Source organism: Salvelinus fontinalis, chromosome 38, assembly GCF_029448725.1.
Source record: "Salvelinus fontinalis isolate EN_2023a chromosome 38, ASM2944872v1, whole genome shotgun sequence".
Classification (NCBI taxonomy): domain Eukaryota; kingdom Metazoa; phylum Chordata; class Actinopteri; order Salmoniformes; family Salmonidae; genus Salvelinus; species Salvelinus fontinalis.
In genome coordinates, this window is record NC_074702.1 from 26,994,597 (window position 1) to 27,014,429 (window position 19,833).

General features: G+C 41.1%; 1 protein-coding gene across 1 annotated transcript in view; it reads left to right on the forward strand.

The window, feature by feature from the left end:
* Positions 1-1,509: 1,509 nt before the first annotated feature.
* Positions 1,510-19,833, forward strand: part of LOC129837118 (akirin-1-like) — a 29,830-nt gene continuing 11,506 nt past the window's right edge. Inside the window, exon 1 of the mRNA XM_055903035.1 lies at positions 1,510-1,894. Coding sequence (XP_055759010.1) covers positions 1,687-1,894 — 208 coding nt within the window. The 5' untranslated portion in view covers positions 1,510-1,686. The remainder of the gene's footprint in view (positions 1,895-19,833) is intronic.

Consider the following 19,833-nt stretch of genomic DNA (forward strand, 5'->3'; position numbering starts at 1 on the left):
ATAGTGTGGAAATATATATATAAAATACCCAGGGAAATCAAGTTTTTGACTGCACTGGGCCTTTAAGGCAAGGTGGCAGACAAGATGACCACGGAGAACAAATCCATGTCAATACATAAAGCACGACCGTCTCAGGTACTAGGGTCCAGAAACACAATGGATAACTCACTAATGATTTGACTTCAATGTTTATGTGCAACCACACATGACATTTTGCACTCTGAATAAAAATATGAGGATATATGAATCTAAAAGGACACATTCAATTGCTCTGTAGAAAAAGAACACAAAGCCTGTAGATCTACATTGTGCCAGGCCCAACTAACGCTTTGTGGGGGGTGAAGTGCTCAAATGTCAACTTGATTCATTTAGCTGAGAGCCTCCTCAACTGTGCATCACATGAATAAATGTGTCTGGTGTGAGCTGTGGTATCACCCCTTCTATCCACACACAGTGAGCTTGCAGCTACTACATATTGCCTCAGTGTCAGTGACCATTGAGGATCACTTAGACTGCGTGAACTTCTAATAGACAATGGTAGAGAGAAAAGCCATGGGGAGAGACCTTTAATGACATGATATGCTAACGTCCACCATTCAAAAAGAAGCCTCCCCTGTGCAGAGGGCTCTAGGCTACATGGTACACAACGCATTTCACCTGTAGTGTCACAATGGACTCAGTATGTAATTAAATGCATCACAATTAGCAAATGTTTAGGCTGTATTCTTGCAGAGACAGTGGCATATTAACCTATGAGGAGCCTTAGCCAAATCTATCAATTTGTGGTTCAAAGGTTTTCCCTGTGATATTCTTTGCAATATTGAAAAAACATGGATGAAATAATATGAAGGCAAAAAGCAAGAAGGGAGGTGAGACTGCAAAGTAACAAGAACTAATTAAATTGAGCATCTAGAGACAGCATCTAAAACAGACTGGCACTCAGGCTATCATGCGTAACCGTCACTCACTGTCATGTTTGGCTTGGCAATAAACAATGTAGTTGGAAAGAGCACCAACAGATCTGGTGCTCTTGCTTGAGTTGCTCAACAGTAATTTAAAAAGACATAATTGATGGGAAGTGAAGGGACATTTGAAATGCCTTTGGTTTTCATTGATGTATGTCAAGTGTAAAGAGGGAACACAGTGTTTTGATTTAGTATTTATAAAGAACACGATAGAGAACAGATAAACTGTGGCCTACCTGATAAAAGGAGCAGAAAAATCACTCTAGTCAACCGATTAGAAAACAATCGGGTGCTCTCGTTAACCTCAAATTTGAGTTAAACTGAAAACAGTCGTCATAAAAGAAAAGGGGTGGATGACAACAATAAACGTGTAAAGTAGTACATCATTGACCAAATTTACCACCCATGTATGTTGAATGGATAAAATCTAAAATAAAATCTAAATATCACAATTATGCTCTATACGAAACATTTTACCTGAATAATTTATTTTCCGAAATCTAAATTCTCCCTATTTTTGTAGAATGGTACGGTCGGCCCTTGTGACGTTTTAGAAATTCAGTCGATAGGCACCGCAGTTGGCTGGCTCACTATCCCGGTTTCGGCAAACCGTTGTTGTGAAGAGAGGGAAACGGAAAAGAGAAAGTAGACTACAGCATTTTTAGAAGATATTTTTCGTTTATCTATCGTGCATCTTCGTTGTCTCTTTTGAGCAGGCACCATGGCGTGTGGAGCTACGTTAAAGCGCTCGATGGAGTTTGAGGCCCTACTCAGTCCTCAGTCTCCTAAGCGAAGAAGGTGCAATGCACTACCGGGGGCTCCAAGCACTCCGTCCCCTCAAAGGTGCAACCTCCGTCCGCCAGTTGACTGCCCATCATCACACTCGATGTCTCCCCCGGCTATGGGAGGAGAGCACAGGCTAACTCCAGGTAAGAAATGGTCAAAAGTTGGATTTAGCTGCATTTCATTGGGGTGATATGGGGAGGGGTGTTAGGGTGGAGTGGAATGGGTGGTTCGCGAGAATGGGGGTTGGTGTATAACCTAACGTTAACTAGTTAGGTACCTAACGTTACAGTAGCTAGCTTAACGTTTGCTCTGTTACGTAAACGCAGTCAGGTAGCTAACCTAACGTTATAACTGGCTAACTAGTTAGTCGTTGACGAATGTATATTAAGGAATTAATTTGAATTGCCTGGCATGGTAGCTAGCTAGAACCATTATCTATGACACAAAGCAAAAAAGGTATGTTTTGTTGTCAGCTTGCTAAAATAGCTAACGTCAGTTTGCTAAGCTAGCTGCATAACAACCCTAACCCAGCTAGTTAGCTAACGTAACGTTACATGTTTTCTTTGCATGGTCCACAATCAATGATTTGTTTCGTGTGACTAAAATAAAACATGCGAAGTTAGCAATGACCAGGTGAGTTTGCCTAACTAAATTAGGTACTTAGTGCTGCAAATTTAACCCACTTTATTCCATGAGCAGACTCCATTTTTATGTAGTAGAACGCTGCATTGAAACGTCCAAGCTTTTTCGTTTAGAAGTGTGGGAACGCAGGTAATTTTTTTTGTACCATCTCGCTTTTCCCTGGGCTGAGGGCATTGTTCTACTCCTTTATGCTCGCACCCATCCTGCCCACCCGCTTGAAAATGAGAGTTGAGCCAGTGTGGGGGCTGCAGGGGTGGCAAGATAATTTACCTGGATATCTCGACTGCAATCCAACAAAGCTCATTGAATGTGCCGTCACCTGGGTAGAGGCGAGCTATTTGACAGCATCTAATCTTCACAGCTGTCTAAACCCTAATTAAAACCCTGCTCCCACTTGGCACAATTTGAACCTATTTCTTTGTTGATATGTGTGTGTATAATATGTTAACTGGAGGATTACAATGCTGGGTGCCCCATCTTTTATTTTGAACCCCATGTTCGTTTCATGCAGATATTTTTTTTTTTAGTTTGGTGCACACCAGTACATTTTTTTAATTTTCCGAGTCTCAAATTTAGCTGAGTATAACCCTAATTCAAGCCCTGCATCCTGCTGCAATTCAATGGATGGGCAGCACCTCCTGTCACAATAATTTCAATGACTCAAAAACCTAAGAGTGCCCCTCCTGGGCAGTCTGGTTAACTGGTTAACCCCCCTGGTTGGCTTTGTCTGGCCTCTCTTTTTAAATTGTTGACTGCTTTTCCTTCAGTCCTTAACCAAGGCAGTTGGTGGTTGCACCTTTTTTTACATATTTGCAGGGATGCCAACTTATTCATTGTTTCGATCTCTTCACCATTATACCCCGATGAAGACAGCTATTTCTGTCAACATGTTGGTTATAAAATCATTGCATCGGAGTTCCTGGTGTGCAGCTCTCCTTTTTATTTTTCAAGTGTTCTGCTCCGCTAGCCAGCACCTTGCCTAACGGGTGTTTCTTTCACCTCCAGATTGATCTCAAAATAGGTCATCCATGTGAATCGTGTAGATCCGTAAGGGGGGATGGGGGTGTTGACCATGTTTGCAGACTCAGTATATTACCCATTGAGCAATACAAGATCGGTTCAAACAGATCTTCCCCTGGTGTGATCACTACCTTCTCTCTCTCAAAATGACTGCGCACAGAATGCATCCCCACACGTCCTACAACTAGAATATCAGAGTACGATGCCAGATATGGCATCTCAGAATGAGTGCTTCATCCAATATCACGTGTGGCAGCTGTGAGCAGTCAGCCGCATCCCTTAACCAGCCATTAGTCTACTCAGCTGCTTTTCTCCGTCTGTTCTTTCTGTGCATCTCTCTATCAGTTTTAAAATGTTATTTAGCTGGGGTGTGCAGGCAGTACTTTACTTTGTTATATTTTTTTAATTATTGGTGCTGCATGTCTTTTTAATTTTGCCTGTAACAAGCAGGCCCGTCTGAATAGGCTTCGCTGTCACGCAGCGTCAGAGTGCCACAGCCATAGAGGAAAAGTGGACCACAGTAACAGTCATGCTTGTGCCTTTATATCACTGGAAACCGCTCAAAAGTTATGCCCCATATTACCGAAGTTACCTCATCCCGCAACAAACTCTTGTTTTGTCATGTTACCTGGCTAGCTAGCTAACAACTTACATTGGCTATGCAAAAATGTGGATGACACTGGAAAAAGGGATAAATAGCATTCAATGTGTTGGATTGAGTAGAGGTGTGAATGTCAGGGACATGTTTTTGTGCAGCACACGTGCTGAACATATAGAATGGGAACAGGTGTCCTTGGTATCGTGATGGTGGGGGGGCGCAAACTCTGTGGTATCATGATACTACTATTGTGATACCAGGCCAAGTATCACATTATTAGTAAAATGTTGGTATTGTGACAACCCCACTCTGAAAATTGGCACATTTTTCTTGCATTTTAGAAACTCTCATCTTCACCTTTTTGGTACATCACCAGTTTGTATCCCTGTATTTGTCCAACATTCCTATCTTCAGAATATTCCATGAAACTGATCTCCCATGGCCACCGGCTTCCTGCGCCCCACCTGTGGTTTTTATTTTTATTTAACCTTTATTTAACTAGGCAAGTCAGTTAAGAACAAATTCTTATTTACAATGACGGCTTACCCCAGCCAAACCCGGACGGCGCTGGGCCAATTGTGCGCCGCCCTCATAGCCCGATGTGATACAGCATAGATTCGAACCAGGGGACTGTAGTGTTGCCTCTTGCACTGAGATGCAGTGCCTTAGACCGCTGTACCACTCGGGAGTTGGTATTCTTCATGGCACCCATTGACCTTTTGAAAGGGGTGAGCGCTCTCCTGGAATGTTCCTAATTGAATGCCCACAGAGTGCATACCTAACATTCCCCAACCACTTTTGTCCTCTGATAATGTTACTCCAAAATGACAATGATATCAAAAAAGGTGAGTGGATATTAGGGGGTAGCTTTGAAATCTTCTGTCCTTGAGATATTTGTGCTTGGCATGAACTGTGGGTTCCCACAAGCTTTGACTTGTTGATAGTGGAAGTGAAATGGGAACCGTGTGACTGGCGTCCCAGTTCTGGACAAGCCAAACAAAGACAGTTGGCCTGGTCCTGTCTAGCCCCTCGCACCAAATCAGATTGTGCAACTGACATGTAGGCTAGTCCTAAGCCTGTTTGTTTGGACAAGGACTTGTTTCATAGCTACATTTTCTCTCTTTTGTAAAGGAGAAGCTGTGTATCCAGGGTTTATCTGCCAGTGAAATCATTGGGGGCTCCACCTAAGCAATTTTTTGGGACGCTTAAGTCCAAACAGGGTGTATTCATTTTCTGGATGGGGAATAACGCTTTCTGTGTAAAATTAAACAACTGAAACCAGATATAAAGTATGTAGATATCTTTTGAGAACTAACAATCACTCAAATAAAATCTAGGAGTGAATTAAATTCTATAACAATACATTTATTCAGTTTATGTTTGAGCAAAATTAAAACTGCATAGGCCATGGCAAAAGGCAGGAAAATATCTTTAAAAAGGCAATTCCCTCATCTCAATGGCAGAATGTGTGGAATCATAGGAAATTTGCTTTAAGGGGGACTCTAGAATTCACAAATTTGGCTGTGCCAACAGACCCACCACAGCCCCCACCTAAGCCCCTCTTTGATCCAGAAAAAACCCTGATCCATCACAAGATAAGGCTAATGGCACTTTTGATGCACGAAGCAGAAAATCTAGTAACGTCACAAGGGTGTTGGCAGGTTTACACGCATGCAGGTTTCAACAGCTGAAGAAGCTCGTGTAATGGGCAGATGGAGGAAGAGGTGTTTGTCTGCCTTCCTGTGTGCAATGCACACAATCTCCTTCTGCAATTTAGCCCCTTTCTCTTGATTAGTTGGGTCTTCTTTCACCACTTTAATGGCTTTTGTGTATGTACAGGCCAGCTATCCTCCTCAATGTACAATGGCATTTTACTCAGTATCCGCCTCGCTTGCTGAATTGCATACTGCAGAGGGGAAAGGAATGTAAGATGTTGGTGTGTCTGCAGACATTGATTTGCCAGTGAAGGCAGTTTCTTCTGTCCAGCCCCCCCTGCATATTTATTGGCATTCCCTACAAGCCGGTCGAGTTTCCTTTGTTGTAGTTCCCAGGGCACATGGACGGGTTCTCCTCCTCCCTCTTCAGCCCACTTGATTGGAATAATTAACTGATCTACGAGACTTTAATGAGGACCAGTCAACCTTTTTCATTCAGGATGCAGAGTATTAAAACTGTCACATGTGAGAAAGTGAATGGCGCTATGGTAGAAGGTTTAAGAGTAGTGGCTGCTGCAATCTGGTAAATAGTGTCAACAACTGTCAGGGAAGTTGTCTGTACAATCTGTTTTCTGCTATTTAGGGAGGGCCTAGATCTATTTCAAAAACAAAAAGCCTGCTTTAAATCTTGGATTTTTAACTAGCTCATCCATGTTTTTTTTAAAAACATGAAGTCTTTGTCAATCCAATGCCGTACTGGTAGAGAGTGAATTCCTTGACTCCTTCCATGTCGACTCCCATTTCTTTGCTCAAATATTTTTTTATTGAACCCGCATAAGAATGGTGTATATGGACGGTTGAGCAGTTCTAGATGTAGGAAGATGTTCTATAACTTGGCCTCTAATCTGTAGGTATCTGAATAAGTTACTTTTGGGTAGATTACAGGTTTCCCTTAGCAAATCAAAGGAGGCAAAGGTCCCTTCTATATATAGATCCCCTGTGGTATTGATCCCTAGCTCTCCCCATCGCTCAGTCGTTATCAAGGTAAGCGTGGGAAAAGGAGAGATTCCTCACTATAGGTAGGCCAATATCATTCCTGCTAAGGTAAAATTTTTAAATTGCTTCTGGATAGACTGTGGTATGTATAATATGATTATTACTATAAAGTGACATCTCCAAATTGATGGGACATAACCACAGCACCAATAAAGGGGTGGCAATCCTCACGCTCCATACTAAGTGAGCAGCCAAAACGTAACAGCACAGAGGTTAGCGGCCCAATAGTTAAATATAACATTTGGAAGTGTCAGTCGGTAGGCCGTCATTGTAAATAAGATTTTGTTCTTAGCTAACTTGGCTAGTTTTATAAAGGTAAAACCAAGGTGTTTAGAAGAAAAAAACATCTGTTTTTTATAATAGAGTCCAGTTGTTCATTAACCTCTCTGGGATATGTGGGACGCTAGGGTACCGCATGGCCAACATCCAGTGAAAATGCAGAGCTCCAAGTTCAAATAAATTAGTATAAAAATGTCACTTTCATGAAATCACACATGCAATACACCAAATTAAAGCTACACTTGTTGTGAATCCATCCAACGTGTCAGATTTCAAAAAGGCTTTACGACGAAAGCACACCAAATGATTGTTAGGTCAGTACATAGCCACAGAAAAACACGGCCATTTTTCCAGTCAAAGAGAGGAGTCACAAAAAGCACAAATAGAGATTAAATTAGTCACTAACCTTTTGATCTTCATCAGATGACACTCATAGGGCTTCATGTTACACAATACATGTATGTTTTGTTCGATAAAGTTCATATTTATATCCAAAAATCTTAGTTTACATTGGCGTGTTTATGTTCAGTAATATTTTGCCTCCAAAACATCCGATGATTTTGCATTGAGCCACATCAATTTACAGAAATACTAATTATAAATGTTGATGAAAATACAAGTGTTATGCATGGAACTTTAGATACACTTCTCCTTAAATACAAAGGAGCGTTGTTTGGTAACTACTATTACTAGATAGGAAAACATTTCTGAAGAGCGCACTTAAATGGAAGATGTTCTAACCAAGAGGGGTTTTGCAACTGACTGGGCATTAGTTTGCTCTTGTTCCAATTGGTTCTATGTCACGAGACGGTACCAAACAGGTTAATCAAATAAAAAATAACAAATACTGGATTGTGGTTCTGTTACAGAGAATGTCATCTGCATATAGAGGAATCTTATTTACAACGTCTTTAGTATTATAGCCTTGTTTTGTTGTGTGAGATCTGACCTCTTGAGCAGGGTTCAATGGCTATAGCAAAAAGCAGAGGCAACAGCGCACAACCTTGTCTTGTCCCTCTAAAGGTTAAATCAGGGCGACTGATTGGTTTGTTGATTATTCTTGCACATGGGGTTCCTAAATAGAAGCTGGCTCCATTTATTTTATTTTTATGAACGTGTCTCCAATATTACATTTCTGTAGAACCACAAATAGGACCACTCAACTTGGTCAAAGGCTTTGTCAGCGTTTAGATGTAACGACAAGGTCAACGTTGGGTAACCTGAGAATACATAATGTTGAAGAGGCGCCTGAGATTGAAGAATGAGTTTCTGTCGGGGATAATGCCGGTCTGGTCCGACTGGACCAATTTGCCTACTAAAGTGCTAAGCCTGTTAGCCAGAGTTTTTGCAAAGATCTTCTGGTCTTTATTGAGGTGAGATATTGGACAGTACGACCCTGCTTCTTCTGGATCTTTACCCTTTTTATTTATAACTGTAATAACTGCCACATTTCAAGTAGGTAGGAGAGCTCCATCCTCATTGGCCTGAACAAGTAGTTTGTACAGTTAGGGAGAGAATGTTGCTTAATGTTTTATAGAATTCACCAGGGAATCCATCTGGGCCTGGGTTCTTGTCGCTTTTTAGAGATTTAATTCTTACTCCAATTTCTCAGATTTCCTTATTCTGGAAGTTAGAATATTCCTGGTTCAGGGCAGGGAGATTAGTCTTTCCAAAAGTTTTGCATGATTAAAGGGTTAGGATCTGCTTTAGATGTGTCTATATAGTCTCTTGTAAAACTTACGGAATCTGTCATTGATGTCCTTGGGAGAAGAGCTTAATTCCCTATTTACACATTTTAACTTTGAATCATTCAGTCACTCTGTTTTTCAAAGTCGTCTGGCCAATTTGTTTTCTTGGTATATAGAGAAAAGATTACACAACTTTAGCTGACATCCAAATTTTGTATATTCTAATTGTGAAGCGCTTATTTTGTTTTTTTCCCATAGATGGATGACTAGTATTCTCTCTGTTCTCATGACTGGCCTGTGAGGATAAGGTTACAATGGATCACAGTTCTACGGAGATCTCTCCCTCCTGCAGAGGGAGGGATTGTTGTTGTTGCTGGGGGGGGGGGGGGGGGTTGTTTATGATGCCTCATGTCCATTGTAACTCTTAAGGCAGCAGACCAATCCTTGGGACTGGAATGTCTGTGTGGGCCTTGTGGAGAATCTACCTCAGAACTGTAACACGCAATAAATGGACTTTGGGACATTTTATATTTCATCAGCCAAAATGGTGTTAACAATGATAGATGGTATATGAAAATTAATGTCGTTTTTATGTTAAATGATGATGTTATGGCGGAGACATTGTAACTTTAAGAGTTTTTTTCATAATACAGTTGAAGTCGGAAGTTTACATACACTTAGGTTGGAGTCATTAAAACTAGTTTTTCAACCAGTTAACTTCTTCTAGTTCCTCCCAAACCCGGATCCGGGAGCACTCCCATCAGTAAAAAAAGCTGACTAGCATAGCGTCACAAGTAAATACTAGCATCTAAATATCATTAAATCACAAGTCCAAGACACCAGATGAAAGATACACATCTTGTGAATCCAGCCATCATTTCTGATTTTTAAAATGTTTTACAGGGAAGACACAATGTAAATCTATTAGCTAACCACGTTAGCAAAAGACACCACTTTTTTTACTCCACCATTTTTTTTTTACTGCATCAGTAGCTATCACAAATTCGACCAAATAAAGATATAAATGGCCACTAACCAAGAAACAACTTCATCAGATGACAGTCTGATAACATTTATTGTATAGCATATATTTTGTTAGAAAAATTTGCATATTTCAGGTATAAATCATAGTTTACCATTGCAGCCACCATCACAACTCACCAAAGCAACTAGAATAACTACAGAGACCATCGTGTATTACCTAATTACTCATCATAAAACATTTCTTAAAAATACACAGCGTACAGCAAATGAAAGACACATCTTGTGAATCCAGCCAATATTTCAGATTTTCTAAGTGTTTTACAGCGAAAACACAATATAGCATTATATTAGCTGACCACAAAAGCCAGAAACACAACACCATTTACCAGCAGCAAAGGTTAGCGATCGTAACAAACAGGCAAAAGATATATAATTTTTGACTAACCTTGATATTCTTCATCAGATGACAGTCCTGTAACATCATATTACACAATGCATATAGGGTTTGTTCGAAAATGTGCATATTTAGCGGCACAAATCGTGGTTATACAATGTGATTAGTGGCCAAAACTTCAAGCAATCTGTCCGGCGCCATCTTGGAGAGGCACCTATTCTAATCGATAAGTAATCATAAACTTGACTAAATAAATACAGGTTGGACAGCAAATGAAAGATACATTAGTTCTTAATGCAACCGCTGTGTTAGACTTTTAAAATTAACGTTACTGCGCAATACAGCGTGCGCTAAAGCGAGACCGCACCGAAATTCATGGCGGAATTATTATTTGACATTTGTCAACATAAATACGAATTAACAGCATAAAGACTGCTTACTATTTGCTGAGCTTCCATCAGAATCTTGGGCAAGGTGTCCTTTATCCAGAACAATCATCTTTTGGTTGAAAGATGTCCTCTTCTCCTGTAGAAATAGCAGCTAACTATAGCCATCCACTGGAGAGGTGTCCAACTCGTGATAGCGCGTCACAAAGAAATCCCAGAAAGTCGCAATAAACTGATATAAACTGCTATAAGTCGGTTTAAATGAACTACCTTATGATGTCTTTAACACCTATAACGAATTAAAACATAACCGGAGACATAGAACTGCTAAAACGAAAGCTTTTCAGGGCGCCATTGTGATGTCCCTCTTGCGCCAGGCGCCCCGTTGAAAAGAACGGTACTTCCGTTCCATGAGCTTTTATAGTGCCCCAGATGGTGCAATCCACTCCATTCAAATTCTCACCGCTTACTGACATCTAGAGGAAGGCGTATGCAGTGCATGTAGCCCCATAGCTTACATGGGGACTTATAAACTGACCCTAGAACAGGGGCCTCGATTTCAGAAATCTCACTTCCTGACAGGGAATGTGCTGCAGAATGAGTTCTGTTTCACTCAGAGAAATAATTCAAACGGTTTTAGAAACTAGAGTGTTTTCTATCCAATAGTAATAATAATATGCATATTGTACGAGCAAGAATTGAGTAAGAGGCAGTTTAGTTTGGGAATGAATTTTTACAAAGTCGAAATGGCGCCCCCCTATTGACAAAAGGTTAACAAACTGTAGTTTTGGCCAGTCGGTTAGGACATCTACTTTGTGCATGACACAAATAATTCACTGTCTGTAGAAAAAAATACAAGTGAAATAAACTCACAATCACAATTCCAGTGGGTCAGAAGTTTACATACACTAAGTTGACTGTGCCTTTTAAACGGCTTGGAAAATTCCAGAAAATGATGTCATGGCTTTAGAAGCTTCTGATAGGCTTATTGGCATCATTGGAGTCAATTGGAGGTTTACCTGTGGGTGTATTTCAAGGCCTACCTTCAAACTCAGTGCCTCTTTGCTTGACGTCATGGGTAAATCAAAAGAAATCAGCCAAGACCTCAGAAAAAGAATTGTAGGCCTCCAAGTCTGGTTCATCATTGGGAGCAATTTCCAAAGGCCTGGAGGTACCACGTTCATCTGTACAAACAATAGTAAGCTAGTATGAACACCATGGGACAACGCAGCCGTCATACCGCTCAGGAAGGAGACTCGTTCTGTCTCCTAGAGATGAACGTACTTTGGTGCAAATCCAGCAAAGGACCTTGTGAAGATGCTGGAGGAAACAGGGTAAAAAACATCTGTTTCCACAGTAAAACAAGTCCTATATTGACATAACCTGAAAGGCCGCTCGGCAAGGAAGAAGCCGCTGCTCCAAAACCGCCAAAAAAGCCAGACTACAGTTTGCAACTGCACATGGGGACACATATCGTACTTTTTGGAGAAATGTCCTCTGGTCTGATGAAACAAAAATAGAACTGTTTGGCAATATTGACCATTATGTTTGGAGGAAAAAGGGGGACGCTTGCAAGCCAAAGAACACCATCCCAAACGTGAAACACGGGGGTGGCAGCATCATGTTGTGAGGGTGCATTGCTGCAGGAGGGACTGGTGCACTTCACAAAATGGATGGCATCATGAGGCAGGACACTTGTGGATATATTGAAGCAACATCTCAAGACATCAGTCAGGAAGTTAAAGCTTGGTCACAAATGGGTCTTCCAAATGGATAATGACCCCCAGCATACTTCCAAAGTTGTGGCAAAATGGCTTAACTTCTTCGGGGGCGCCCCTCCCTTCTCAATTTCTGCCTAAAGACATACCCTAATCTAACTGCCTGTAGCTCAGGCCCAGAAGCAAGGGTATGCATATTCTTGGTATCATTTGAAAGGAAACACTCTGAATTTTGTGGAAATGTGAATTGAATGTAGGAGAATATAACACAATAGATCTGGTAGAAGAAAATGCAAGGAAATAAACACATGTTTTTTGTTGTTGCTGCATCTTACAAATGACCAAGAACAGCCAAACATACAGATAGGATTTGAATTAAGAACATAAGATGGCAACAATAGCTGAGCAAAGGTTTAGACAGAACTTCAAAAATGAGCGAGCTACATGACATTGAGCATGAAGTCACCCAGGTGTCCCACACAAATGTTTCCGAATTGGTACAGTGATACATTTTGAAGGAAAGAACTATATACAAAATACATAAATGCTATTCTAACCCCCCCAAGGGTAACTATAACTACAAGGGTAACTATTTACACATTTTTTATTTACAATATTGTGAAGACCCTCAGTCCTCTACACAATATTGTGCTGCTGGTGCCATGGCCCATAGCAGTCTCTTTCTGCTGTAAAGCAGAGGCTTACTGAACAGGTGGTGCAGGTGATGGGGCATTTCCTGTGACAAAGGGCACAACGACGTCTCCCTAATGTGCCCTTTTTGCCCTGAGGCACATTCATGCCTGCAGAGATTAATCTGTTCAGGTGAACACCACTGGTTGGAGCAGAAGGGACAGAGGTAGAGGGGACAGAAGGTGCTACAGTGGACTTGCTGTAGCTAGCAAGCTCCTGGATGAGCTGCTCCCTGAAGGGTAGCTGTGAGATTGGGGGGGGGGGGGGCTATCCACAGCTCTTGGCCATTTTCTTCTGGAGGATGAAGGCATTCACCACAGCAATGTCAATGAAATGATAGAAAAATGTCTTGTACCATTTCATGGTCTTGTGGAGAACATTGTAGTATCCTATCAGTGCATCTGACAGATCCACACCTCCCATGCCCTTGTTGTAGTCCTTCACAGCAGCTGGAATGGGAACATTTTGTGGTTTATGCCCCGCTACCATCCTTCACACGCCTGACGACGTGATCACCACTGAAGGACTTGTGGATAGTTGTGCACATGACGAGAGGTCGACCGATTATGATTTTTCAACGCTGATACCGATTTTAATCGGCCGATTTTAAAATTAAAAAATGTATTAATTAATAATAAAATATATATATATATTTGTAATGATGACAGTTACAATAATACTGAATGAACACTTTAACTTAATACATCAAAATCAATTTAGCTTCAAATAAATAATGAAACATGTTCAATTTGGTTTAAATAATGCAAGAACAAAGTGTTGGATAAGTAAAAGTGCAATATGTGCCATGTAAGAAAGCTAACGTTTAAGTTCCTTGCTCAGAACATGAGAACATATGAAAGCTGGTGGTTCCTTTTAGCATGAGTCTTCAATATTCCCAGGTAAGAAGTTTTAGGTTGTAGTTATTATAGGACTATTTCTCTCTCTACGATTTGGATTTCATATACCTTTTGACTATTGGATGTTCTTATAGGCACTTTAGTATTGCCAGTGTAACAGTATGTAGAGCTTCCATCCCTCTCCTCGCTGCTACCTGGGCTCGAACCAGGAACACATCGACAACAGCCACCCTCGAAGCAGCGTGACCAATGCAGAGCAAGGGGAACAACTACTCCAAGTCTCAGAGCGAGTGACGTTTGAAACGCTATTAGCGCGCACCCCGCTAACTATCTAGCCATTTCACATCGGTTACACCAGCCTAATCTCTGGAGTTGATAGGCTTGAATTCATAAACAGCAGAGCTGCTGGCAAAACGCAGGAAAGTGCTGTTTGAATGAATGCTTACGAGCCTGCTGGTGCCCACCATTGCTCAGTCAGACTGCTCGATCAAATCATAGACGTAATTATAATATAATAACACATAGAAATATGAGCCTTAGGTCATATGGTCGAATCCGGAAACTATCAACTCGAAAACAAAACATTTATTCTTTCAGTGAAATACTGAATCGTTCCGTATTTATCTAACGGGTGGCATCCATCAGTCTAAATATTTCTGTTACATTGCACAACCTTCAATGTTATGTCATGATTATGTAATATTCTGGCAAATGTTCGCAATGAGCCAGGCGGCCCAAACTGTTGCATATACCCTGACTCTGCGTGCAATGAACGCAAGAGAAGTGACACAATTTTACCTGGTTAATATTGCCTGCTAACCTGGATTTCTTTTAGCTAAATATGCAGGTTTAAAAATATATACTTCTGTGTATTGATGTTTATGGTTAGGTACACGTTGGAGCAACGACAGTCCTTTTTCGCGAATGCGCACTGCATCGATTATATGCAACGCAGGACACGCTAGATAAACTAGTAATATCGTCAACCATGTGTAGTTATCTTATAAAAAACAATCACTAGTTATAAGTTTAATGCTAGCTAGCAACTTAGCTTGGCTTCTTACTGCATTCGCGTAACAGGCGGGCTCCTCGTGAGGCAGGTGGTTAGAGCGTTGGACTAGTTAACCGTAAAAGTGAATCCCTGAGCTGACAAGATGAAAAAAAATCTGTCGTTCTGCCCCTGAACAAGGCAGTTAACCCACCGTTCCTAGGCTGTCATTGAAAATAAGAATGTTCTTAACTGACTTGCCTAGTTAAATAAAGGTACATAAAAAATTGGCGTCAAATTACAGATTTCCGTTTTTTATTTTGAAAACGGCCCTAATTAATCGGCCATTCCGATTTAATCGGTCGACCTCTACACATGACCACCTCTCTGGTATCCATCCACTTTACAAACAGCAGGCCATCTTCACGAATCCATCGCATGGTACCCCGCTCAGCCCGCTTAGGCATGTCGTAGGCATGTCGTTCACCTTTGTTTTTGGAAAGCCCACTCTGTTGGTCCAAATGGTGCCACAAGCCCACACATTCTATTTCCTCAGCTCTGTAAACAGGGTAGGGCTTGTGTAGAAGTTGTCCACAAACAGTTTGTAGCCCTTCCCCAGCAGTTAAATTCAATATCTCCATAATGGAATCATAACTCAGTCCATTACCGGTAGCAAAACTATTTTCCCCCTCATAAACAAAAGTAGAAGTGTATGCACACACAGAATCAGCCAAAACAAACAGTTTGTAACCCCATTTGGTTGGATTGTTACGCATGTATTGTTTGAAACTGATTCTGGCCTTAGAGGCTACCATCTTCTCATCGATGGACAGGTTCTGGGCAGGCTGAAAATAGGTCTTGCAGGCCTCAACGATGCTGGGGTAGAGGTTTGATTTTGCAGAGCCTATCAAACCTTGCTGTGCCTCTTCTTGTCATTCTTCCCATCAACTTCTGGGTCCCATCAACTTTCTCTCTTCCCCACCTCCGCTTCTTTTTCACTGACTTCAAACCTCTAGATGGCAGGGTAGGTGTGGGGCCAGAGACAGCAGGGGTCCGGCTGGATGAACAAGCTTCAGAGGGGGATGGACACCTAGACATTGGTGGCGCATAATCAGAACCACTGCCACTGTCGGGGGAAAAATTGTTTCAGTAAGAATACTTTCACTTATGAGCCCTGTATCAACACGTAAAATAAACAGATGTATTATATAGAGTACAGGGAACATAATCACTATGGTGAAGTGCTGTTCCACTCCATGATTATTTATATATATATATCAGACACACACAATGTATAGCCAATGTGTACCTTACACATTTCATTATTGATATTGTTTAGATATTGCAAATAAAATTAAGAAAAAAATAATAATTGTTAAATGATTAAATATTTAATTAATTTCAAACAATGACATTAGCATGAGAATATTTTACCAGTCCAGCATTGCATCCTTTCAGTACAGAAACATGTCTTCCGCTTGGGAGTCAACTTGCCTCGCTGAAAGATTAATCTTCCTGAAGCAACTTGGTTTCGCTTTCTCTATCAATTTCTTCTATAATTTGGGTTACATCTGTATATCTAGACTTTGTTTTAGCTTTTCCTGATTTATTTGCCATAATTTAAATATATAAAATTGCTGAAAATGCTCTTCACTATGTACTGCTATGCGTAACACGTGGCTCCGTCAAGTAGGATTTGCAGTGGCGAATGAACCTCTTTTACGCCAGAGTTTACGACAAATGCTGGTCTTCGAACGTATAACCATTACATATTGCCGTTTACCTAAGCTCATTGGCTATCTCCCAAGCTAGATTTCAAGATGATCAGTGGTCATTGGGCCAAAATACAGTCAATCACCGATTAGACCGCTCCTACCATTGGTGCACAATGTGGTCATTGATTGGTGTCTTCAAATCGGTTTGTTTCGGTCAATACGTCCTGGGAAAAGAGCCATCAAGTGTGCTTGTGTTTCTAACAAAGAGAGGATTGCAATGAAACCAACCATGACTGAATAAACGTGTGTATTTTCCACAAATGTTTTGTCCAAAGTTGAATGAGACGGAAATCACGACGCAAGCGGTTTACAAATGTTTCGTGTTAGGCTATAAAAATGGATTTTATCAAACAAAACTAACATTCACTGTGGAGCTAGGACAATTGGCATTGCCACCAGAGGAATATTTTCAAAGGTAAGTGATTTATTTTGTTATTTCTGACTTCAAAGCCCTGACATCAATCCTATAGACAATTTGTGGGAAGAACTGAAAGTGTGGTAGCAACTCAGTTACACCAGCTCTGTCAGGAGGACTGGGCCAAAATTCACCCAACTTATTGTGGGAAGCTTGTGGAAGGCTACCCAAAACGTTTGACCCAAGTTAAACAATTTAAAGGCAATGCTACCAAATACTAATGGAGTGTATGTAAACTTCTGACCCACTGTGTGATGAAAGCTGAAATAATTCATTCTCTCTACTATTATTCTGACATTTCACATTCTTAAAATAAAGTGGTGATCCTTACTGACCTAAGACAGGGAATTTTTACTAGGATTAAATGTCAGGAATTGTTCAACTGAGTGTAAACTTCCGACTTAAACTGTACATGTTTACATACTGTGCGTTGTGTAGAAAAGAAACACTCTTTGATCTGGATATGTTAAGGTGAACTGTGATAGTTGTCTAAATGAGATCCTGGTAAGTTGTAATACCTTGCCTTTTAACGAGCTACGCTCCAGGGAACCCAGAGAGCATGTCATAAAGACGGAAACGCCCCTTTGTGACCCGAGGGTATAAAACTTGAGTTAAGAATTTACATACCAGACTAAGTTGACCCCGTGCTGCAACAGAGGTCCACGATTAGCCGTGACCCCAAAACGCAACACGAGGACGACAAAGGAACCTCGCAACAATCAAGGCCGTTGTTGGTTACTGTATCTAAGAAGGTGAATTCAAGAAGAACCAACCGGTTATTTCTCTTCAAGTCATCGGTTCTCTACACATCCCTCCAACCCAAGCTGGGCGCGTCGACACGGCTGATTAGCCTCCTCAGAAGCCCACTCTCACAGAACGAGCGCATGGAAACAGACCACTAAGAGAAAATATATTGTCCGCAAGATGTCACAGAGACTTACACTGGCTAACGAAGGAGATGCGACCATCGAAAGAAATGGGTGTTGGCCAAGCCTATCCCACTAAGCGGAACTCAGTTACATAAGTAGATACCCAGCGGAGACCTTCAAGTAAATACGTTCATTATAATTCTGACCCATAAGAGCGACAGTTCATGGTAAGGTGTTCGATAGTTTACAAATGTATGTTTAGTTTAACCCTAAGTGTGCTTTTCTCATGCACTTTCTTTCTTTAAATCTCCATCTTGTGTAACGTGTTATATTTTGTTGGTCCGCTAGGGACCTGTTGCCATTGTATAAAGTTCTAACCAATAACCTAGACTTTATCTTTACTTTATATTTATATTATAATATATATTAGCGTTTATCGTTTGAGTTAATTTGGGAAACGGTAACATATTAAACTTTTCCCATGTTGCCGCATTTTACTCAGTTAACCTCACTAGGGTATGTGGGATGGTAGGGTCCCACATCATCAGCCAGTGAAACTGCAAGGTGCCAAATTCAAAACAACAGAAATCCCATAATTAAAATTCCTAAAACATACAAACATTTTACACCATTTTAAAGATACACTTGTTGTAAATCCAGCCACAGTGTCCGATTTTCAAAAAGGTTTTACGACGAAAGCACACCAAATGATTATGTTAGGTCAGTACATAGCCACAGAAAAACACAGCCATTTTCCCAGCCAAAGAGAGGAGTAACGAAAAGCAGAAATAGAGTTAAAATTAATCACTAACCTTTGGTGATCTTCATCAGATGACACTCATAGGCCTTAATGTTACACAATACATGTATGTTTTGTTCGGTAAAGTTCATATTTATATCCAAAAATCTGAGTTTAAGCAGGACGCTACTGTTTCACTTGGCCAAAAGCCAGAAAATGCAGAGCGCCAAACTCAAATAAATTACTATAAATCTAACTTTCATTAAATCACACATGAATTATACCAAATTAAAGCTACACTGGTTGTGAATCCAGCCAACATGTCAGAATTCAAATAGGCTTTTCGGCAAAAGCAAACGATGCTATTATCTGAGGATAGCGCCATAGTAAACAAATAGAAGCATATTTCAACGCTGCAGGCGCGACACAAACGCAGCAATAAAAATATAATTCATGCCTTACCTTTGACGAGCTTCTGTTGTTGGCACTCCAATATGCCCCATAAACATCACAAATGGTCATTTTGTTCGATTTAGTTCAGTCTATATACACTGCTCAAAAAAATAAAGGGAACACTTAAACAACACAATGTAACTCCAAGTCAATCACACTTCTGTGAAATCAAACTGTCCACTTAGGAAGCAACACTGATTGACAATAAATTTCACATGCTGTTGCGCAAATGGAATAGACAAAAGGTGGAAATTATAGGCAATTAGCAAGACACCCCCAATAAAGGAGTGATTCGCAGGTGGTGACCTGCTGGAGGTCATTTTGCAGGGCTCTGGCAGTGCTCCTCCTTGCACAAAGGCGGAGGTAGCGGTCCTGCTGCTGGGTTGTTGCCCTCCTACGGCCTCCTCCACGTCTCCTGATGTACTGGCCTGTCTCCTGGTAGTGCCTCCATGCTCTGGACACTACGCTGACAGACACCGCAAACCTTGCCACAGCTCGCATTGATGTGCTATCCTGGATGAGCTGCACTACCTGAGCCACTTGTGTGGGTTGTAGACTCCGTCTCATGCTACCATTTACATTTACATTTAAGTCATTTAGCAGACGCTCTTATCCAGAGCGACTTACAAATTGGTGCATTCACCTTATGATATCCAGTGGAACAACCACTTTACAATAGTGCATCTAACTCTTTTAAGGGGGGGGGGGGTTTGAAGGATTACTTTATCCTATCCTAGGTATTCCTTAAAGAGGTGGGGTTTCAGGTGTCTCCGGAAGGTGGTGATTGACTCCGCTGACCTGGCGTCGTGAGGGAGTTTGTTCCACCATTGGGGTGCAGGAGCAGCGAACAGTTTTGACTGGGCTGAGCGGGAACTG